The following is a 23,617-nucleotide window of genomic DNA, read 5'->3' on the forward strand; positions in this document are numbered from 1 at the left end:
CCCATTCCTTCAAATGTTGTTTTCTCTTCTCCAGAATGCAGCAGTCTTCATAACAGCTAGTTATAATGAGTTCACAAAATATCTCTTCTCCACTCTCTTCTCGCTGTACGTTCCATGGATATTGTTGCTCAAAAGCTCCTGGGCTCTCACCCCAGATGCTGTCCTTGCTTTTCAAAACAACAAGGGCCTCCCCCCTCTCACTGGGGAGCCTACCCAGTTCATATTCCTGTGAACATTCTTCTTCAAAAGTTTCCACCGAATCAGCCTTGTGGATATCATGTGGATATTTAATACAAGCTTCCACAGTCAATTATGTCAATTCCACAATCAATTATGTTAGTCTCGGCCAAAACAGATAGGTTTTTGCGGAAGCCGGACTGCAGCAGAATGGAAACGGCGGCGATTGCAACTAATGCAAGAGGAGATGGAAATCTCTCCCTCTTTAAACACCCCTAGTTTAAAGGCACAGGAGTTCAGAAATAAATGTGACCAGCCTATCACTGAGAAAAGGGAGGGGGGCTATCTCTATTCAATGCTTTGCAGGGTCCAATATCCTGGAAATCAACCAAGAGGCCCCCTGCAGCAACCTGTCGTGGTTTCTAGGGAAGGACTCGCTATTCTTTATCTCATCCAGGCAGGGCGCCATTCGAACTCACCGCTGCCCGGAGTTCTGGGTGCTGGCTGTACACAGCGAGCTGCCTGAACGGCTCGTTCTGCTCGTTGAAGGAGATGGTCATGGCAAGCAGGGCGTCGTAGCTCCTCTGCCGGCAGAAGGCGGACAGCTCCTGCTCCAAACCGGAACGGCGCAGGAAGGCCTGAGTGGAGAGGAGGGCATGAGAAAGATGGGGAGGAGACAACACAGGCACACCTGATATGGTCTCTGAAAAGAGGCTGGCCCCTTCCTGTACTCACCTGTAGGTTCATGTACACAGCGCTGAGCGCGATAACAGCTTTTTCCCCAGAGAGGGCCTTGAGGTCCTTCCTCAGCATCTGGTCTGTGGTGAGTCCTGGGTCATAGAAACACAAGAAGTGCTCTCCTGGATCAGGCCAATCTGGTTCAGCATCCTGTTCCCGCAATGGCCAAAAAAATGCCCCAAGGAACCTGGGAATCGAGATAAAACTGCCTCTGGACCTGGAGGTTCCATAAGAACACCAGAAGATCTCTCTACCCTGTTTCTCCTAAAATAAGACATAGCCATAAAATAAGCCATAGCAAGATTTCTATGCATTTGCGAAATATAAGCCATTCCCCAAAAATAAGCCATACCCCGAAAATAAGCCATAGTGACATGGTACCTCCCATTAAAACAGCCTGGAGAGGCGTGGCTATGCAGCATACCGATGCGACGCGGTTAAAATAAGACATCCCCTGAAAATAAGCCATACTGTGTTTTGTTGAGCGAAAAAAAATATAAGACAGTGTCTTATTTTAGGAGAAACACGGTAGCTGGACCAGGCCAATGGGCCACTTAGTCCCGCATCCTGTTCTCGCCGGGGCCAGCCAGATGCCTCGATGGGAAGCCCATAGGCGGGACCTGAGTTCGAAAGCACTCACCCCACCTGTGATTCCTAAGAAATTGTATTCAGAAGCGCCGCATTGCCTCCAGCAATGGGAGGGAGTTCCAGAGTTTAACTCAGCTCTGGCACAAAGAAGGGCTTCCTTTCGCTTGCCCTCAATCTCACAATATTCAGCTTCAATGGACCCCAAGTTTTACTTTTGCAAGAGCGGGAGAGAAACCTTTCCCCCCATCCACACTCCATCATCTTCTTTATTCGCCTCCTTCCCTGTCCCTCCTTATTTTCCTTTCCTCTAAATAAAAAATTTCCCCAATTGTGAATTTTACCTTTTCTTATAGGGGAGTTGCTTCACACACACCCCTGCTCCCAATAGTTTTGGTTGCCCTTTTCTCAACCGTTCCGGCTCTGCAATATCCTTCGCGAGGCAAGACTAAGGAGGATGGTGGGCGGCCCATACCTGAGACTTCAAACTTGGCCCTCTGCAGGGCTTCAAAGATGACGCTTCTCGAGGGCAGATCGCGGAACTTCGACTCCAAAAGGGAAGCGTAATGGGTGTCCTTCGGGGTCACTTTGCCGGCTTCAGGGGACATGTTGACACAGTCCAGAACAATCGTGCCTGCAGAGTCAAGGAAGAACCAGGATGTGGAAGCGACACACGACAGTCCAAAAAGGGAAAGAATCTTTTATGTTTGCAGGTTTGAAAGACGAGAAGGGTGAGAACTGTGGTTCCCAAGCTTTTGGGGGCCAAACTCCCCCCCCCTTGGTTCTACCCCCTACCCATCCCTATTAAAAAGATTTATGTAGAATAGTGGTTTGCTCAACCCACTAAGGAGGAGAGTAACCCAACAAAATTCAAAACAGTAACAATCAATTGCACAAAATAAATAAAAAATTCCTTCCAGTAGCACCTTAGAGACCAACTAAGTTTGTCATTTGTAGGAGCTTTTGTGTGCATGCACACTTCTTCAGATACCTGCACATGAAAGCTCATACTAATAACAAAATTAGTTGGTCTCTAAGGTGCTACTGGAAGGAATTTTTTATTTTTGTTTCGACTATGGCAGACCCCTGACCATCAGGTCCAGTCGTGTCCGACTCTGGGGTTGCGGCGCTCATCTTGCTCTATAGGCCGAGGGAGCCGGCGTTTGTCCGCAGACAGCTTCCGGGTCATGTGGCCAGCATGACTAAGTTGCTTCTGACGAACCAGAGCAGCGCACGGAAATGCCGTTTACCTTCCCGCCGGAGCGGTCCCTATTTATCTACTTGCACTTTGATGTGCTTTCGAACTGCTAGGTGGGCAGGAGCTGGGACCGAGCAACGGGAGCTCACCTCATGGCAGGGATTTGAACCGCTGACCTTCTGATCAGCAAGCCCTAGACTCTGTGGTTTAACCCACAGCGCCACCTGGGTCCCTACGGCTACCTACCTGTAACTAAATCAATTGCACATTTATTCAAAACCCAGCAAAATTGATCCAGTGATGCCAGCTTTTCAAAGTCTCGGAGCCAGTTAAACCTCAAGCACTCCCATGCCGCCCCATTGCTTCTTAGTGACCCCTAGGTAATCCTACTGGCCCCCCAGGGAGCGCAAGCACCCACTTTGGGAACCCCTGGGTTAGAAGACAACTGTTCAAAGGATATCATTCTCTTGCTGATTTAGTAGCAAGCTACCAAGGCTGCAAAGGATTGCTCTCTGAAGAAGAATTCTGTCCAGCTCCAAAGCTGGCTGCCTTAACTAGCACTACAGATGCGGGAGAAATTTGTCAGAACATCAGAAACCTCTGCCGGATCAGGCCAATGGCCGATCTAGGCCAGCGCCCTGTTCTCACAGGGGCCAAACAGATGACGAAAGGAAGACCTGAGCACAAGAGCCCTCTCCCGTCTTGCAATTTCCAGGAACAGGTATTTCAGAAGCATTGCTGCTTTCAGCTGTGGAGGCCGAGCAGGGCCATCATGGCTAAAAAACCATTGTCAGCCTTCTCTGCCATGAATTTATCCAATCCTCTTTTCGAGAGGGAGCCCAACAACCTCAAGAGGGTGCCATGTTGCCCACCGCTGCTCTGTGGGGCTACGGATTACCCACCTGCCAGCATTTGCCTGCAGGTTTTTTTTGTTTTTTGTAAAGGGACACGGGTGGCGCTGTGGGTTAAACCACAGAGCCTAGGGCTTGCCGATCAGAAGGTCGGCGGTTCGAATCCCCACAACGGGGTGAGCTCCCGTTGCTCGGTCCCTGCTCCTGCCAACCTAGCAGTTTGAAAGCATGTCAAAGTGCAAGTAGATAAATAGGTACCGCTCCGGCGGGAAGGTAAACGGCGTTTCCGTGTGCTGCTCTGGTTCGCCAGAAGTGGCTTTGTCATGCTGGCCACATGACCCGGAAGCTGTACGCCGGCTCCTTCAGCCAGTAAAGCGAGATGAGCTCTGCAACCCCAGAGTCGTCCACGACTGGACCTAATGGTCAGGGGTCCCTTTACCTTTGTTAAAAAAGGCAAGCAACACTTCTCCTCATGTCATTGCAAGACGCTAGCCCTCACCGTGCAAGAGAGCTGCTGTCTGCCTGTCCAAAACCTGCGCCGGGTTCTGTAGGATCCTCTCCGTCACCAGCGTGGCGCACGAACCCACCAGCTCTGCCGTGACTCTGCAGGGAGGGCCCCTCTCCCGCTCCAGGGGCCGGTGGTCGATCACCTCAACTACCGCCTCCTCCAGCGCCGCGTCCCCACTGCAAAACAGGTGAGACGTAGCGCAGTCGATATACGCACCGCAGCATGAGCAGATACTGGAGGACATTTCAGCTTCGCTTGCTGCCCATCCTGAGAACATGGCTCAGCGCCTGAGTCAAATCTAGGGTGCCCCCGGGCACGCTTGCAGGTGCACCACATGGCCAGTAGGGGGAAGTCTTTCTACGCGCCTCTGTTCGCTGAGGGAGGGGCCAGGCCCAAGGGTGTAGAGACAGCTCCCCTAGTGTCCATGTGCCGCAACTGCATCTATCCCCCCCCAACCATAATTGTGTGGGTCTGTTGGCCAATTCAGTTGTTCTAAGCATAGGGGCTGGGGGACAGCCGTGGGGTTTCCCTGGGACCCTCGAAGCCTCTGGGCAACCTCATTGCCCCCTTGGCCACCAAAATCACATACCGCTGAAGGAGGAAGTTGGAAGAGTGACGCTCTTTCTCACTTCCTCCTTCAGCTCTATGTGCTTTTCAAGGCATCCGATTAATTCTCTAATCCCGCCGACTATCGCCAGGGACGATGACCGCATGAAATATCTAATGGTGGATGCCAACCCCTTGGTTTCACGTGGAGTGGCCATCTACATATTACAGGCCTTGAAACTCAGGACCACCTTTTGGGCCAACTTTCCTTAGCCTTAGTCTTATGTATATTCCCAACATGGACACTGTCGTCACGCCCGCTAGCGTTTTTTATTTTATTTGTTTTATCCAGTACAATTTTACTTCCAATTGTTTTAACTGTATCTGTTGTATAATTGTGTCAGGCTACTGACACAATTATACAATTGAATTATGGTGCTGGAGGAGACTCTTGAGAGTCCCGTGGACTGCAAGAAGATCAAACCTATCCATTCTCAAAGAAATCAGCCCTGAGTACTCACTAGAAGGACAGATCCTGAAGTTGAGGCTCCAGTACTTTGGCCACCTCATGAGAAGAGAAGAATCCCTAGAAAAGACCCTGATGTTGGGAAAGATGGAGGGCACAAGGAGAAGGGGACGACAGAGGATGAGATGGTTGGACAGTGTTCTTGAAGCTACTAACATGATTTTGGCCAAACTGCGAGAAGCAGTGAAGGATAGGCGTGCCTGGCGTACTCTGGTCCATGGGGTCACGAAGAGTCGGACACGACTGAACGACTGAACAACAACAACTGCCTGGTCTTTTACTATGTGCTATGGCCATAGGGCTTATGCAATAAATAAATTGATTGATTGATTCCACCGGCTCCAGCTTTTACCCAGATCCCTTGGGAAAGTCATGTGTGTGTATGTGCCTTTCTCTTTCTATCTCTTGTGGGGTGCTGATCTGGGCGAAGGGGGCGAAGAAGCTACAAAATCGGGGTGCTGTTCAGAAATGCTAATGCTCCCACGGGGGCCTAGAAAAGGCTGGCGACCCCAGCTCAAGAGACTCTCCTCTCACACCCAAGTCCTTAGGGTCCCCTACCCTCTCCACTGACCTCGGCAGGACGTGGTGGTCAACGAGGGTCAGCAAAAGCAGGCCTGCCCGGTGCAAGGTGGCAAGGTCAATCTCATCCCGGAAGACGAGCGAACTCTCCGCGATGCGCTGCTCTTTGAGGAGGAAGGTGCTCTCCGTACGCAGAGGGAATTCTGACCGGGGGATGTTCAGGACCGGGATGAAGGCCGCCTTCGAGTCCGGGGAGGTCTGCGGGGCGCGAAAATCCAGATCTCTGTTACATGGATAAAATTGCTCACGCTGCCCAGTCACTGAGTACCAATAAGACAGACATGTCCAACTCTCAAGAGACTGTGATCTACCCCCAGTATAAAAAATCTGGTAGTGATCTACCCATTGCCATTGGAGGGAGGAGGGAGGATAGTACAGAGTTTTTTCAGCTTCCCCCCCTCCCGTAACTTTTGTACACGATAAGGATCCCGCGATCTACCAGAATCAGCCAGGGATCTACCGGTAGATCACGATCTACTCGTTGGACATCCCTGCAATAAGAGCCTTGCAGGTGTCTCTAAGCAACTGCCAAATTGGATGCCCTCAAACTCTCATTTTGTGTGTGTGGGGGGGGGGGGGACGACAAGCAGGTTTCTAGTCCTTAAGGATATAAAAACAGGCCCGAAACCGCACGAGTGAGACCGGCATCAGTCACGAAGAACCTAGATCATAGATCAGGAAGTGTTGGGGTATAAAGCAAGGAGAAGAAAGATATATAAAGAAAACATTACGAAGAACCTGTGCAAAAGAGGCAATTAAGCGATATTCCAAGATAAGGCGCAAACAGATCATGTAATTAAAATATATATATATATATAATTATCTCTTTTGTCTTCTCCCTTATACCTCACCATACTCAACTGTGTTATTTCCTTTTCCTTGAATTGCTGGAATACTCTGTTTGTCTTGGAATATTTTCAATAAAATGATTTTTTTTAATTAAAAAAGGAACTGTTGAGCGGCTGAGGGGCAACGTCCCTCCCTGTGCTCAGTCTTTTCTTACGCAATCCACACCAAATCCAGTTCAGAGCACTCTGAGCCCAGAGCTGGTCGCCCCGCGCCAGCCTCGTAGGAAGGGCCGGCGCGTCCATTAAGGCGAACTAGGCAATTACCTAGGGCACAAAAATGGAGGGGGCGCTGGCCAGGCTTGGGCAGGGAGGGGCGGGGGGGGAGAGGTGCTGCTTGCCCCCTACACCACCCCCGACTCCCACTTAAGCAGGCTTTGTTTTTGTTTTTTGCAATAAATTTTTATTATTTTTCAAAATACGTCAAATTACAGCCAATTCAACATCTAACATAAAATACATTAACCATTGCTCTGCTGAGCTACGACTCCCCTCCCTCTCGTCAGCAGGTTTTCTAGTCCATTCTCAACACGCAGTTTTTATCACTTCATATTAAACTATGTCAAAGGTTTATTCCAGTCCTACTAGTGTTTTTAATCTCTATGTGGGACAAGAAGCTACAGTTAGAACTGGATATGGAACAACTGATTGGTTCAAAATTGGGAAAGGAGTACGACAAGGCTGTATATTGTCTCCCTGCTTATTTAACTTATATGCAGAATTCATCATGCGAAAGGCTGGACTGGATGAATCCCCAACCGGAATTAAGATTGCCGGAAAAAATATCAACAACCTCAGATATGCTGATGATACTACCTTGATGGCAGAAAGTGAGGAAGAATTAAAGAACCTTTTAATGAGGGTGAAAGAAGAGAGCGCAAAATATGGTCTGAAGCTCAACATCAAAAAAACTAAGATCATGGCCACTGGTCCCATCACCTCCTGGCAAATAGAAGGGGAAGAAATGGAGGCAGTGAGAGATTTCACTTTCTTGGGTTCCATGATCACTGCAGATGGTGACAGCAGTCACGAAATTAGAAGACGCCTGCTTCTTGGGAGAAAAGCAATGACAAACCTAGACAGCATCTTAAAAAGCAAAGACATCACCTTGCCGACAAAGGTCCGTATAGTTAAAGCTATGGTTTTCCCAGTAGTAATGTACGGAAGTGAGAGCTGGACCATAAAGAAGGCTGATCGCCGTAGAATTGATGCTTTTGAATTATGGTGCTGGAGGAGACTCTTGAGAGTCCCATGGACTGCAAGAAGATCAAACCTATCCATTCTCAAAGAAATCAGCCCTGAGTACTCACTAGAAGGACAGATCCTGAAGTTGAGGCTCCAGTACTTTGGCCACCTCATGAGAAGAGAAGAATCCCTAGAAAAGACCCTGATGTTGGGAAAGATGGAGGGCACAAGGAGAAGGGGACGACAGAGGATGAGATGGTTGGACAGTGTTCTCAAAGCTACTAACATGAGTTTGGCCAAACTGCGGGAGGCAGTGAAGGATAGGCGTGCCTGGCGTGCTCTGGTCCATGGGGTCACGAAGAGTCGGACACGACTGAACGACTGAACAACAACAACAACAACAACAGTGTTTTTAAACTTCCACGGTTCAATCTTAAGTATTCCACAAATTTACTCCAGTCTCTTCGAAACCTCGAGTCATCCTGGTTTCTGACCCTACCGGTCAGTTTTGCAAGTTCTGCATATTCCACCATCTTCGTCTGCCACTCGTCAATCGTTGGTAATTCCTGTAATTTCCACTTTTGGGCAAGCAATGTTCTTGCTGCAGTTGTCGCATACACTTAAGCAGGCTTTGGCGGGGGGTGGGACGGGCAAGCAGCAGCTTCTCCGCTACAGCGGAGAAACTGCTGCTTGCCTCCCCACCCCACCCCCCACCTCCCACTAAAGCAGGCTTTGGCGGGGGCAGGCAGCCGGGGGGGGGCACCAGAAGGTGGTCTGCCTAGGGCGCAAGAAACCCTAGCACCGGCCCTGCTCGTAGGCAAACGCAGAACTGCGGAACCAACCCTGGAAAGGGAGCAAAGAGGGCAAAGGTAAATGCTCCAAAGGGTGGAAGCGGAAGACCGACCTTTGCAAAGAAGTAAGCGAGGGCCAAAGCGGACACCATGGAGTCCAGGTCACAGGCCTCGTTCCCCATCACCACGTGGACCTTTTGGTTCCTCAGGACGTGATCCTACCAGATAAAAACAAAACGAAGAGGAAAAGGGAGAGGAAACGCAGAGGTTAGATAGATAGATAGATATTTATTATTACGGCCATTGGCCCATCGTGCACGATTTTTCAAACAACATATATATACTTAGCCTTTCTACTTAGAACTTCGAAAGGACTTTAAAGTAACAGACTAAGCAGTAAATTTACAACATAAAACATCACCCCCTATTTATAAAATTATAAAAAAACATCAATTAAGGTAACACATAATTACATCCTGAGTCATGATTTAAAAGGAATGTCCAATCCACCCAGAATTCCTTTTTTCTTCTTTTGGGATAGGACGGTGATCAGAAATCTGGCAACCGTAAGTGATCTTGGAGGGTCTTCATCATTCAGTAGGTATCTCAGTTTGGCTTCATTCGAGTCATCGGCAATTCCCTTTAAATATGGAGCAAGAAACTTACTCCTGGGCGATGAGTGATACAATGATTCTGGTGCTCCGCAATTTGACACAGAGGTTGAGCTGCGGCTTTCCCTGGAGAAGGTCTAATCCCAGGTAGGGCTGGGAGAGACTCCTGCCTGAAACCACGGAGAACTGCTGCCAGTCTGAGCTAGATGGAAGAAGGGTCCCACTCAAGGCTGCTCCCTGTGTCTACACATTTTGCAAATGGAGGCAAACGGGTGCCCTGTGGATCGAGCCCGGGAACGAGAGGTGCGGGTTTACCATTCGCCGGACAGCGCTGTACTTACGCCCAGAGAAGCCTGCGCAGCCACAGGCCTGCTCCTCGGAAGGAAGCTGGTTTCCGGAGGACGAGAGCGCCTGTGGTTTCGGGGGCAAAGGGGGGTGCTCTTGAGGACCTACAACGAAAGTTGTAGCCTTTCAGCGCTGGGTCCTAGGACGAGGGTCGATCTCCAGTTAGCGAGGGCAGGGTTAAAATCTCCCACTCAGTTGTGAAAACTCAGGGGGTTAAGGCCGCGTACGCACCAGGCACTGAAAACACACACCTCTCAAAAGAATCCTGGGAACTGTAGTTTGGTAAGACTGATGGGAGCTGTAGCTTTGTGAGGGGTGAGCTACAGTTCCCAGAATACTTTTGCCTTAGTCTCTCTCTCTCTCTGCCTAAGCATATTCCTTCCCTTACTGCCCCCACCAATAATTTGTAAAAGGGTCACAACCCTTGACACGGACACCCCACTATTACAAACGCAAAACCTTTTGCCAATTGTCCAAGCATTATTTATCATTTATTATTTACATAGATCTACCAAGGTAGATCTACCAAGGTATTTTTGAATTCTGGTGCTGGAGGAGACTCTTGAGAGTCCCATGGACTGCAAAAAGATCAAACTTATCCATCCTTAAAGAAATCAGCCCTGAGTGCTCACTGGAAGGGCAGATCCTGAAGTTGAGGCTCCAGTACTTTGGCCACCTCATGAGAAGAGAAGACTCCCTGGGAAAGACTCTGATGTTGGGAAAGATGGAGGGCACAAGGAGAAGGGGATGACAGAGGATGAGATGGATGAACAGTGTTTTCGAAGTGACTAGCATGAGTTTGGCTAAACTGCGGGAGGCAGTGAAAGATAGGCGTGCCTGGCATGCTCTGGTCCATGGGGTCACGAAGAGTCAGACACGACTGAACAACAACACCAAGGTACATTTGTGTGTTGCAGTTGCTACCAGCACCCCAGTGCCCGAGTCTTGTGTTTTCCTCCTCCTTTCCCATCCCTGTTTTCCTTTCATGTTACGCCCTTTAGACTGTCAAATCTGAAGGAGGTCACTGTCTTCCTTACTGCTCTGGGACACTTTCCTGCTGAAAAGCAGAGCCTAAAATAAGAGACAGAAATACCACCAACACAAACCAGTCTCCGGCAGGAAGCACCTTACACTCTTTAAGTTAAGGGGAACAAACTGAAAGGAAGCTCATCCGTGTAGTGTAGGGGTTAGCGTGTCAGATTAGGACCTGGGAGACCAGGGTTCAAATCCCCCCCCCCCGGCTATGAAGCCAGATGTGAGCCAATTGCTATCCCTCTCAGCCTAACCCACTTCACAGGGTTTTTGTGGGGATTCAGTAAGGAGAGGGAGAACCATGCCAGCCACCTTGAGCTCCTTGGAGAAAAAGGTGGAATATCAGTGCAATAAATAATGAAAGTCAAATGAGGCGGTTTGCCTTCTTTATCTTCCGAGGAGACCGTACTGCAATGGAGGCCGATTCCACGTGCCTCTCCGAATATACGATTCGGATCCAATTGCAAGGTGCGAACACAAATACACACAAGGCCGCTGCGAGGTGCATTTGGGGGTGGGCAGCTGTCGAGAAGCTGGCAAGCACTTTGCAGAAGCTTTCCCAGTTTAAGCCCATTTTCCTGGCCGCTGGGGAGACCCTGAAAGGTTTCTCTCATCCGCACATCCTAAGAGGCACCAGGCACCGTTTCCCGGCTACTGCGAAACGCCACGGCCCATTTGCTAAAGCACTCCAACAGATAAGCCGGCCCAAGGTAAACTGATTTCCTCCCAGGAGCAGCACTAAAAGCGTGGAGGCAGAGAAAATAGCCGCAGATGGTTGAGATGCAAAAAGGGAAATTACAATCAAGGAGGGGGAGAGTGGTTTTTTTAAAAAAAGGAAATCAAACAGGAGAGATATGCGTCAGCAATTTGTGTTGAACATTGCTCGAGGGCCTTGGAGAAACGGGTGCCCTTTTAGAAGCAGATCTCTCTCAAAGCACATTTTGTTGTTGCTGTTCAGTCGTTCAGTTGTGTCCGACTCTTCGTGACCCCATGGACCAGAGCATGCCAGGCACCCCTATCCTCCACTGCCTCCCGCAGTTTGGCCAAACTCATGCCAGTCGCTTCGAGAACACTGTCCAACCATCTTGTCCTCTGTCGTCCCCTTCTCCTTGTGCCCTCCATCTTTCCCAACATCAGGGTCTTTTCCAGGGAGTCTTCTCTTCTCATGAGGTGGCCAAAGTACTGGAGCCTCAGCTTCAGGATCTGTCCTTCCAGGGAGCACTCAGGGCTGATTTCTTTAAGGATGGATAAGCTTGATCTTTTTGCAGTCCATGGGACTCTCAAGAGTCTCCTCCAGCACCAGAATTCAAAAGCATCAATTCTTCGGCGATCAGACTTCTTTAACACATTAGTCCAGCGTTATTGCAGCCCAGCGCATTAGTCCAGCGCATTAGTCCAGCACATGAGTCCAGCGTTATTGCAGCCCATATACCATATTTTTCCATGTATAAGACTAGGTTTTTCCCCCTAAAAAAAACAATGTCAAAAATTAGGGGGCGTCTTATACACAGCTACATCTCCACCCCGTTTTCTTAAATCTGAGTCCCCCAAAATAGGGGGCATCTTATACATGGGGGCGTCTTATAGACGAAAAAATATGGTAGGCTGGTGTACAGTGAACGCGATCTGTGCGGGAGGCGCGTCCGCAACCCGCAGCGCTGCATCTGTGCAGGCGCGGGTTGAGATTTGCCGTTTCTGCGCATGCGCCAAGCGCGATTTAGTGCTTCTGTGCATGCGCGACACGCCGAACCCGGAAGTAAGCCGTTCCAGTACTTCCGGGTTCGGCACAGTGCGCAACCCAAAAACGCGCAACCTGAAGCAGCCGTAACCCGAGGTTTGACTGTAGTTCAGCATCTTATTTCTCACCACAGCCAACTGGATGCCTCCAAAAAGCCCGCAGGGAGGGTGTGAGGAACACGGCCCTCTCTTGTCCCACTGCTCACACCTTGAATTCAGAGGCACAGCCACCTCAGATATATAAGCTAGGCGCACCATGGACTAAGGCAGAGGTTTTTAAACTGCGGTTGCCAATCTGGCGCCCAGGAATCTCCACGTAGTCACAATCAGAAAGGCGCCCGGTGGATTTTGACCGCTGGGGTGCAGCCGTTGTGGTGGGTGATGGGTTCAGATACCTAGTGTCTCCAGTCTGTAACTTTTCCTTTGCCCCCACCACAAGAAGAAAAAGGTAAAGGGACCCCTGACCACTCTGGGGTTGCGGCGCTCCTCTCGCTTTACTGGCCGAGGGAGCCGGCGTACAGCTTCCGGGTCATGTGGCCAGCAAGACTAAGCCGCTTCTGGCGAACCAGAGCAGCGCACGGAAACGCCGTTTACCTTCCCACCGGAATGGTACCTATTTATCTACTTGCACTTTGACGTGCTTTCGAACTGCTAGGTTGGTAGGAGCAGGGACCGAGCAACAGGAGCTCACCACGTCGCGGGGATTCGAACCGCCGACCTTCTGATCGGCAAGCCCAAGGCTCAGTGGTTTAACCCACAGCGCCACCCAAAGAAAAAAGGAAGTGTTAAAAGATCACTTGGGTAGTCCTGGTGATTTAACAACACACAAACCACTAACTAGATTAAAAATAGTACCAAGTCATGCTTCGGCCAAGTCATGTTCACGGAAATGCACCCAGAGCATGTGAATTACTGTATATATCAGTGAGATAAATGCAGAAATTTGGGGCTAAGCTGCTGAAGTCTAGATGCCCATTCTAATTTGTGAGTGTGTTTTAGATGCCTGTTCCATAGTGTTTCTCGAACTTGGGTCCCCAGCTGTCATTGGACTAAACTCCCCCATCATCCCTTGACCACTGGTCCTGCTAGCTAGGGATGATGGGAGCTGTAGTCCAACAACAGCTGGGGACCCAAGTTCGAGAAACGGGAACACGGCTTCGCAAAAACGTGTGTCTTAGGCATGACGGCCAAAAATGTGTCTCTTAGACAAAACCATTTATTATTACTGAAGCACTGAATTTTTGTTGTTGAAGGTTTCTTTTTGAATTGCAAACTGACAAAGAAATGTGGAGAACTGAGCTTAAGATGGGGGGGGGGGGAGAAACGGGAAAAAAAACTTGAGACAAACCGAAATCAACCACAGACATGTTTTCCCATTAAAAACAACCTCTCCAGCTAAAGAACAGGAAGGAATTTTCCACAGACGCAAACTTCCTCTATTAAAATTAGTCGTGCTACGGAAGACAGGTCTGAAAATTATTATTATTTATTGAATTTATATAAAATGAAGGTGTGCTGCAAACAGCAGCAATGAGACATCTGCTGACAGGGCAGTAAGTCTTTGGATTCAGGACATGATGTGATTTATCACCCTATCCGTGGGTTTGGACAGATCCTGGTGGCGAAGCAACAAAGCTCAGCAAAGCAGGACGGCGTTTGCTCAAGATTCAGAGAGAGTGCAAAGGGAGGACTTTTCCGTTTAGAGAAAAGGCGACTGAGAGGCAACACGGTGGAAGCTTTGCGAATCTATGCAGGGCATGGAGAAAGGGGATGGAGAGACGTTTTTTTCTCCCTCTCTCAAAACACCCAATGAAGCTGAATGGTAGAAGATTCCGGACAGATAAAAAGGAAGAATTGCTTCACGCAGCGCAGAGTTAGACTATGGAACTCCCTGCCACAGGAGGAAGTAATAATAGCCACCGATTTAAGAGGCCAAAGGGGGCCCATCTAGTCCAGCATCCTGTTCTCACAGAAGCCAACCAGGTGCCTGTTGGGAACCAGCAAACAGGATTCTAGCGCAAGAGCAACTCTCCCTTCCTGGTGGGATAGTAAGTCACTGATGGCCATCCCTTACCAAACTACAGTTCCCATGGTTCTTTGGGAGAAGTCATGGCCTTCAAATGGGCTTTATGATGCATACACACCCCTGGCTACTTCCCCCCTACGCTTTGCTGGATATGCCTCTGGGGCTCCGCTGACTACCAAAGGCTGGTTGCGGTGCTGTTACTGCATTCAACCATCACGAGAGAGAAAAGATTCATGATTTAAAAATGGGGAAAAAAGGAAGATACACACAATATAAACCATATAGAAGAGGAGATTGTAAGCACTCAGATGCCACGCTTTGACAGTGTGCCCAGCGCAGATGGCTTTTTTCTTACACAAACCAACAAAGGGAAGGGGGGGGGGGAATAAATCATTTTGGCAACTGCAAATGAAACAGTGATTGTCAAAAGGAAACAGAGGTGTCGCTGCTCACCCCAGATTTCATCCCGAACACGCGCTCAAGGAAATGGTCCCAATCCCAGGTACTAGCGGTCCCCGCAGTGGTTATACGACAAGTTTGGCAAGGCACTTTGCATGTGCTCAGAAACACTCTCATTCTCTCCCCCCCCCCCACAATAGAGCATATTTTTTTTATTTAAAAAAAGATGGATTCAGCTGCCTAGGGTTTTTCTTCTTCGATCTCCTTGTTGGAAAGATGCTTCCAGGTCTGAACTTCCATGAGGCTGTGAATGTAAGAAGAGTCCCCAGCGGTAGTCCAGACCGAGGGGCTGACCCGGTCGAGCTCCCTGGCTCACCAGCAGGACACGGTGCATCCTGCCATTTGTCTTCGGCATCCAGTAATTAATGATAGACTGCCTTTGAAGCTGGAAGTTCCATCTAACTGGATCAATTTTATATACTGAACCGCCTTTCCGTATATCAGGGCAGGCAGGCCCTTTTCAGGCTGAAGGCCGCATCCTCTCATTGGGAACCTTCTGGGGGCCAGGAAAAAGAGAGCGCAGCAATGCATGTGAGTATTCTGTACATTTGGCTGCCTTCCAGAAGTTTCTACATGCACACAGGCCTCCATCTGGCAAGCAAGAGGCATGAGCAGAGCTCAAGGACACATTCCAGCCAGGCAGAAACACTCAAGGGAGGGGTGGAGCAGGGCTGGTGAGGGGTGTGGCCTGAGGAGAGTCCTGAGGGCCGGATAGAGAGTCCTGGGGGCCGCATTCATCTGCTTGGCCTGTGGTTCCACATATGCTTAAGGGAGGGGGGAGGGTTGCAAGTTGGCCACAGACAAAGCCACCAACTGACTGATCCCCCACCAATTTGTCCAATCCCCTTAAACCTTAATTAAACCTCAAACAAATTTAATTTGTCCTCAGGCCGGCTTTCAGCAACTTGGTGCCCTCCAGATGTTGCGTGACTACAACCCCAACACATCTGCAGGCTCCTTAAACAATCCTCTCATTGTTCGTTCCAGAAAAACAAGTTTTATAATGACTTACAAAACAAAACACCTGTTTCTTATTTTTGGACCCCTGAGTTTAAAAATACAACTCTCAGCGCCACTTTTTCTTGTTTCTCCTTTTTTAACCCCTTCGCCCGATTACTAGGCTGCTTCTTGACAGAGAATCCTAAAACACCTGTCGGCTTTCTGGAAGCCATCGCAGGCCGGTTCAATCCTCCCTGGAACCGAATCGTCGCTTTGAAGAACGCGGTGCAGAGCACGTGTTCGGAGCCTTACCTTACCCTCGGGCAAAGAACCGCTCTTCGTCTCAACAGCAAACTCCCTTTGCAGACACGGAAAGTAGCTGGAACTGTTCTTAGCAAAGGACCATCCTCTTTGGGTGGATTTGGGCACCCGTCTGTCTCGAGAGACAATGGAGTGCGCCTCCGGGGGTGCGAAGTCAAACCGCTGCATTAGCAGCACTGAAGTGACCTCCCCGGGGCGCAAGCTTGGGTAGCGTGTCTGGAGGTCTTGGGTTGCCCAGATAACAAGACCCCCCCCCCCTCTCAGCCTCGCTGCTGTGCTCCAAAGGAAACTCTAAACAATCACAGGCGACACGCGGCTAATAATGTTCTGACGAAATATTTGTCACACGTTATTTCACAATTCTCAAACAGGAAATATGTAATGGAGTCACAAATAATGAAAATCAATCCATATTGCACGAACAAAATTAGAGAATGTAGTCAATCAGTATAAAAGAGGCAAATAAGCCTTTCAACAGTCACAATCCTGTACCCGTGTGGTAATGGATGCTCGAAATGTAGAACAGTTTTTCCAGATGACGAACTGTTTCGATAGTAACTCTTCATCAGCTGGCGATGATGTAACATATTCTCGGTTTAAGAATTGTGAAATAATATGCGTTACGAATATTTTGTTAGAACGCTATTAGCCGCGTGTTGCCTGTGATTGTTCAGAGTTGCCTGTGTTTCAACACAGAGGATTTCCTTTGTTACATATCGGTGGTCCAAAGGAAAGCAGAGAGAGATGTTTGGCACCAGCCGGGCTGCAGGAGTTACCGTATTTTTCGCTCCATAAGACGCACCTGACCACAAGACGCACCTAGTTTTTTGAGGAGGAAATGGGGAAAGCCCCCCTTTTTGAGGATCAGTTCAAAGTTGTGCATCTTCTTTTGGAAGGAGAAAAGCCCCATTTGCAAAAGGAGCATGTCAAAGTTGTGCTGCTGCTTTTGCAAAGGAGAAAAGCCCCATTTGCAAAAGGAGCAACTCAAAGCCCTTTTACAGTTGCCAGACAGATAATCTAATCAGCCAGTCACATGTCGCTGGGGAAACCAACAGCCTCCTCTGCAGAAAGGGAGCCAGCGACTTTATCTCTCCCCCCCCCCATCTCTTGCTGATCAGCTGTAAAGCGGCAGCCTTTCAACACCCCCTTCTCTCTTTGTAAAAGAAAAAGCTCGGTCTTCTTTTGGTCCCTGGGCAATTCAGCTCCAGGGACCATACATTCACTCCATAAGACGCACAAACATTTCCCCTTACTTCTTAGGAGGAAAAAAGTGTGTCTTATGGAGCGAAAATTACGGTACTGGAAGGAGGCATGCAAGGCCCCATCCAACCATCTTAGGGACTCCACTCTGGATTTGTGTCGGCTTGATTCCTTAAATACAATGGTACCTTGGTTCCCGAACGGCTTACTAGACAAACAAATTGACTCCTGAACGCCGCAAACCCGAATTAAGTGTTTTGGTTTGCGAAGGGTTTTCGGAAGCCGAACATCTGTTTCGGCTGTAGACATCGTTTCCAGGGTCAATCAGCCAACTAGAAGCCGCGCTTTGGTTACCGAACGTTTTGGAAGTCGAATGGACTTCCAGAACGGATTCCGTTCGACTTCCAAGGCACGACCGTACAGACATATACAGTCATACCTTTGGTTTACGGCCGCTTCAGGTTGCGCATTTTCAGGTTGCACACCACGCCACGCCGAACCCAGAAGTATCGGAACAGGTTACTTCTGGGTTTGGCGCTTCGCGCATGCGCAGAAGCACCAAATTGCAACCCATGCGTACACGGATGCGGCACTGCGGGTTACGGACGCCTCCTACACGGATCGCGTTCGCGACCCGAGCGTCCACTGTATGAACCCCCTATCCAAAGGACCTCCGTAGCTCAGGGGTTCAGAGTGCGTGCTGACAGTCCTAGGCTCAACCCCACATTGGCATAACCCTGGAGAGCTGCTGCTGGTGCTGCTGCTGCCGGTCAGTGCGAGAAAATAAAAAACAGGGTTGTCGTATTTTGAAGAGCAAAACATGGACACAAAAGAGGACACATTAACTATGGATCGCTATGACGACTCTACCCAAGAAAAAGATATATATACATATCAGATATAGACACAGCTCAACAACTTTCGGCCAAATAATAATAATAATAAAAATAAGGTCCAGATTTTCACTTTTTGAAATATAGAAACCCTATTAAGTAATATAATAATAGGGAAAATGTATATGCACACAAATATTGGGGGAGGGGGGAAGGAATATATATATAGTTACAGGTGGGTAGCAGTTTTAATGCATCTTTTTAGGACCCACCTTGTTTCTGCAATTTTAAGCTGTTTCAAACAGTTTTTAATGTTGTGTTTCAATTGTTGGGCAGGCAATAAGTTGTAATAATAATAATAATCTCTCTTACATATATAGTTACAGATGGGTAGCCATGTTGGAAAGAATTTTTTATTTTCTTATATATATTGTCACCCTGGGCAGGAATGTGTATCTGGGCGTGGAGCTGTGTATATATATATATATGTACCTGCCCAGGGTGACACAGGGGGTATCTACAAATTCCTCTCATGAGAGCGTCCATGTTAAAAGCAGCATATATATCTAGATATATATGAGGCGGGGCGGGTACCTGAAGGGCGGCTTTGCGGCCTCCCAGGAAGCTCTCCATGTCCGAGGCGGAGCTGGCGGAGGGGGAGGAGGCCGCCTGGCGGAGCCCGCAAGAGGGAAGGAGGAGGACGGGAAGGGTTGCTCCTCCTCCTCCTTCCTCTCTTCTTTCTCCCGCCGCGGCCTGCTCCCCCTCCCCCGCCAAGCAGGCGGCTTCGCCGGGAGGGAAAAGAAATCGAGGGCGGGGATCGCCGCGGGGCCTACATGTATTCAAATCATGTCGTGCTTGTGCAACTCGGTCAGATGGATGGGGTACTAACAACAACAACAACAAAACAACAACAAAACAACAACAACAACAACAACAACAACAACATCATCATCATCATCATTTATTGCTGCTTTATTTTAGAGCAAAGGGACAAGCAAGCGACCGAGCGCCTTTCTGGTAGTTAAGCGAGCGTCATTCCCTGAGGGGTTTTTTCTTTTTAAGGGGTGGGGCACGTCGACCGTGCAGGGGCGCAGGCTGACCCTGACAGGCAAGAGCGGCACGTCAGTTAGAGCAGGGTGCGCACGCGCAGAAGAGCACTTGTTCTCACTTCCGCCCCGCCTCTGTGCCGACAGTTGCTCGAGCTTACTACTCCGCAGGCAGCAGGGCCAGCGTGGCGTAGTGGCCGCGCCGTCGGCGGAAGTGACGAAACCGGGAGAGGTGGGGCAGCCGCCCATCCCGGCAATCACGGGTTCGAGTCCCACCGCCCACATTTCTGAACCACTGTGGGGGGGGGGGTTGCGTAATACCTAAAGCTCTTCTAAGTTTAGACCCGTTGAAATGGGTCTCATTAATGAATTGAGATTCATTCTGCTTAATAGACCTCGCTTAGGTGCATTCATTTCAATGGGTCTACTCGTTGGGAGTGTCAGCCCCCATTGAATTCAATGGGTTTTGAAACGTCTGAGTAAACGTGAATATTCGGGGCTGGGCTGTGTCAGCTCAAGCCAGTTGTAGCCGACAACGCCCTGCTCAGCGTAGACCCATTTAAATTGATGGCACACCCATTGTTTTCAATGGGTCTGCTCTTGAGTAGCACTTAGTTGCATATAACCCAATGGGGGGGGGGGTTGCAGCACTTCATGCAAACCCTTATTTCTGAGAAAGCTTGCATAGGAGTGTGTTGCAAGAATGTGATCCTAGCACAGTTTAAAGGTAAAGGGACCCCTGACCATTAGGTCCAGTCACAGACGACTCTGGGTTTACGGCGCTCATCTCACTTTATTGGCTGAGGGAGCCGGCGTACAGCTTCCAGGTCATGTGGCCAGCATGACTAAGCCGCTTCTGGCTAACCAGAGCAGCGCACGGAAACGCCGTTTACCTTCCCGCTGGAGCGGTATCTATTTATCTACTTGCACTTTGACGTGCTTTCGAACTGCTAGGTTGGCAGGAGCTGGGACCGAGCAACAGGAGCTCACCCCGTCATTGCGGGGATTCGAACCGCCGACCTTCTGATCGGCAAGCCCTAGGCTCTGTGGTTTAACCCACAGCACCACCCGCTTTACCTGAGAGTAAACCTACTTCTGGTTGCTCTGCGGGGCTGCAATGCAGCACACACACACACCCCAACACACAGTGACCACAGTGGAACTTACCAGTAATTCAGAGTAAACATAAATAAGAAAGAGCTATTAGCTCATTTGGGGGTGTCAGGCTAGGACCTGGCAGACCAGGGTTCAAGTCCTCCCTTAGGCTTGAAGCTGACGGCATGTGACCTTGGGCAAGTTATTGCCTGTCAGCCTGACCTACCTCCCTGGGTTGTTGTTAGGATAAAATGGAGAACCATGCTTGGAGGACAGGCAGGAAATAAATGTCAATAAATGCAAGAAGTCCTTCCAGTACACTCCGGTGTGCATTTACCCCAAAGTAAAGCCCACTCAGAAGTACCTGGGAGTTAGCAGTCGGAAATGTGGTTTACTGGAGGAAAAAATCCCATTGAAATTTGCCTGTATGTGTATTTCAGTGCCTATGTGAGGCCGCAAATCCAGGAGCGTATACTCTGAAGGAAGCCTTATGGAAGGCAATGGCACTAGCCTCTGAATAAACATAAATAAGTCTGGGCTTCCCTGAACTTCCAGCTCTGCCCCTTTAAGACTCCAAACACCCTCCTTTAGAGCTGGCCTTTTGGATTCTAGAACAGAAGGGCTTTCAAATTTCCACAAACAGTAGCATCTCTTTGCCAAGAGAGTGGGTAACATTTTGTAACGAGAAAAAGGAAGGACGGCGGGGAAGGCAGCAGGTACTGAATTAAATATTTCTGGCATTAAATCCTTTTTTAAAAAAAACAACACGTTTTTTCCACAATATGTATTTCTGATGTGACACAATTTGGAAACAAACCTCTAAAATGGGGTAGAGATTTCCCATATCTCAGCAACCTTCTGACCCATGTGAGGTATGAGAAAGATAGAAAAAAATTCCTTTGGGCGAGGGATCTTAAGCACGTATGCAGATGGGGAGTTCATCCGTTGTGCCTCTGCATGATGTTTGCCCAAGCAGTCTTGCCTCAGAAGTGAGTAATTGTGGCCATACCCCTTTATGGCATAGCTTCAGGTAGTGAAAAGCGGGATATCAAATCCAAACTCTTCTTCTTCTTCTTCTTCTTCTTCTTCTTCTTCTTCTTCTTCTTCCAACTTTTCCCTTTTCTTGCGAGGAATCCTATTCGGAATAAGGGAATTTCCCTTTTAAAAAAAGGGAAAAGTTGAAAGCTATGCTTTATGGGGCAAAATTTGTCCAGTAATTCCTGCAGAGCATACAAGTCTTCAGGGAGGGTGCCTGTCGCCCCTCTTTCTTTGTGTCTCTGTCTCTTTCCATCCAGCCTCCCACTGGGGAATGAGTCCTCGTGGTCTGTGCAGCATCGAGCTCGACTCAATTGCTGCAGGATCGCAGGAGGAATTTCCCTGTTGCCCTTCTGAATGAGTCACTGCCTCCTTCCCATCAGATTCACGCCCCCCAAAAGCAAACCTTTCTCTCCCCCTGTGCTCCCCCCTTCGTGAGAGCAAAGCAACGCGTCCCGTTTTAATTTGGAAAATAAGCGCTATCAGACCTTTAAAAAAATAAATAAGTAGCTGTCAGCAGCTTTGGAAAACACTGCCCTCCTGTTGTTATGTGACCCCCAATTCCTCTCCCCTTTCCGGACCCATTGCACAACACCCCTCCAGTGTTGTGAAACCTCCGCCCCAATAGATGTCCCTGTGGGGAGGCGAGGAGGTAAACAAGCCGATGCAAAGTGCCTCTCCTTTTTCTCCGCCAGGTCCTCTCGTCTGCCGAATTGGGGAGAGAAAAAAAGAAGGGAAGGAAGAGGAGAGGGAGAAACTTCGGAAGAGAGAGAGAGAGAGAGAGAGACAGAGGCCTTGGGATGAAAGCCAAAGGAAAGGTGAGCAAAGATCCCCTTGTCGCTACACATTTTGCCTCCCGCATTTGGAATCTGCTTGATTCGGATTAGGGAGTGTTTACATTGGGATCCAGGAGTGGAGAAGCCACCAGCCCCTTTGCACCACTTTTCGCCAGCCTTCCCAACATTTCGCCAGCCTTCCCAAAACCCCTGTCCTTCCCCCCCACCCCACCTCCCTCCCTGTTGTCTTGGACCCTGGTTGGGTAAGCAGAACAAGGACTCGACCCGGTGCTACGCCACAAAGACCCACCACCCATCCCGGTCCTGGGTGCGAGTTCCTTTGCAAGATGGGTGTGTCCGGACTGGCAGGTTTGGCTTACGCAGCTCAGGGGAACTGACCCCCCCCCCCGGGACTCCTTACTAGCACACACTCCTTGGCTTTAAGATTATTTCCATTTATTTCATCTGTTGAGCCGTCTAACTGGCTCGGTGATGGGCAGAGCGCCTGCTTTGCATTCAGAAAGTCCTGGGTTCGATTCCTGGTGTTCCTATCCAGCCGGCTCTTTATTCGGAATCATGGGGACTAGAATCTTAAGGTTATTCTTAGGGATCCATACGTCAGAGATAGAGGACAGGCACTGCGTGCGGGAAGTCCAGCCCCCAATGGCATCCCCAGGTGGGGTTGGGAGAGGCCCCTGCAACAGATTTTTTTTTTTTCAGAATCATGAGGACTGGAGCCCTGCTTTATTTTGAAGGGGAGGGCTGTCGCTCAGTGGCGACAGCATCTGCTTTGCACGCAGAAGGTCCAAGGTCCAGTCCCCATTGGATTCAAACCTGGGGCAACCTAGTCCTAACCTAACGCTAACCATTTCACTGCACTGCCATTTAGCCCTAGAAATGTATTTATCGGTTTATTTGATTTCTATCCTGTGTTTCCTCCCAAAGGAGCCCCGGGGCAGCCAGCAAAGCACAATTAATGAAATAATATATAACTAAAGCGCTACGAAATGTAAAGTGGCTAAAGTAAAAATAACAATAATAATATTCAGAATAGAAATGTTGAAGTAGTGAGGAGAGTGCGCAGCCCATAGGTAACCAATGTTAGCTTGCTGCTGCTTCTTTCCTCCTCTCTCCTCCTCCCTTTTTCCTTGTGTGCCGTGTCTTACTACCAATCTTTGTAAGCGACTCAGCTAAAGGGTGGGGTTAAAATGAATAAATTTTGAGGGAACTGGGGGTGGGTGGAGAGTTATCTGTTGCACCTCCAGCTGAAAGGCGGATTTGCACCGATCCTGCTCTCCCCTTCACCTCCCTCCTGGGCGTTTGAAACCCAGGTCCCAGTTGTTGCCTGGATCCAGCCAGGCTGCAGAGCTAAGCTGTTTCCCCACCCCCAACCCTACCCCTAGGACCGGCTTGACAGCTTCCCTCTTGCAAAAAAAACCCCACAACAACCACCTCAAAGCTATGCAACAACCGCAGCAACTGAGCGTTCAGCTGGCTGACGGTTGGCCGTTCACCTCCCTGGTCGGATCGCGTGGGGAGAAGGGAGCAGCTGCCCCTGCCCTCCCCAATTAACCCAAATCCCCGGCTTTCATCTAAAAAGAGAGAGAGCTATAGCAGATCTATGCATTCAAAG

General features: G+C 49.2%; 1 protein-coding gene across 3 annotated transcripts in view; it reads right to left on the reverse strand.

Moving 5' to 3' along the window:
• Positions 1–18,855, reverse strand: part of PRUNE1 (prune exopolyphosphatase 1) — a 31,252-nt gene extending 12,397 nt beyond the window's left edge. Inside the window, exons 1-8 of one of the 3 annotated variants that reach the window (XM_033135857.1) lie at positions 18,627–18,728; positions 9,482–9,589; positions 8,643–8,747; positions 5,701–5,906; positions 4,049–4,233; positions 1,976–2,134; positions 913–1,007; positions 657–815 (exon numbers count right to left, since the gene is read on the reverse strand). In XM_033135857.1, coding sequence (XP_032991748.1) covers positions 657–815; positions 913–1,007; positions 1,976–2,134; positions 4,049–4,233; positions 5,701–5,906; positions 8,643–8,747; positions 9,482–9,589; positions 18,627–18,665 — 1,056 coding nt within the window. In that variant the 5' untranslated portion in view covers positions 18,666–18,728. Of the gene's footprint in view, positions 1–656; positions 816–912; positions 1,008–1,975; positions 2,135–4,048; positions 4,234–5,700; positions 5,907–8,642; positions 8,748–9,481; positions 9,590–18,626 lie in introns of those variants that run through there. The other 2 variants (XM_033135855.1, XM_033135856.1) reach the window with 2 other exon arrangements.
• Positions 18,856–23,617: the final 4,762 nt, after the last annotated feature.

Source organism: Lacerta agilis, chromosome 17 (genome assembly GCF_009819535.1).
Source record: "Lacerta agilis isolate rLacAgi1 chromosome 17, rLacAgi1.pri, whole genome shotgun sequence".
Classification (NCBI taxonomy): Eukaryota; Metazoa; Chordata; class Lepidosauria; order Squamata; family Lacertidae; genus Lacerta; species Lacerta agilis.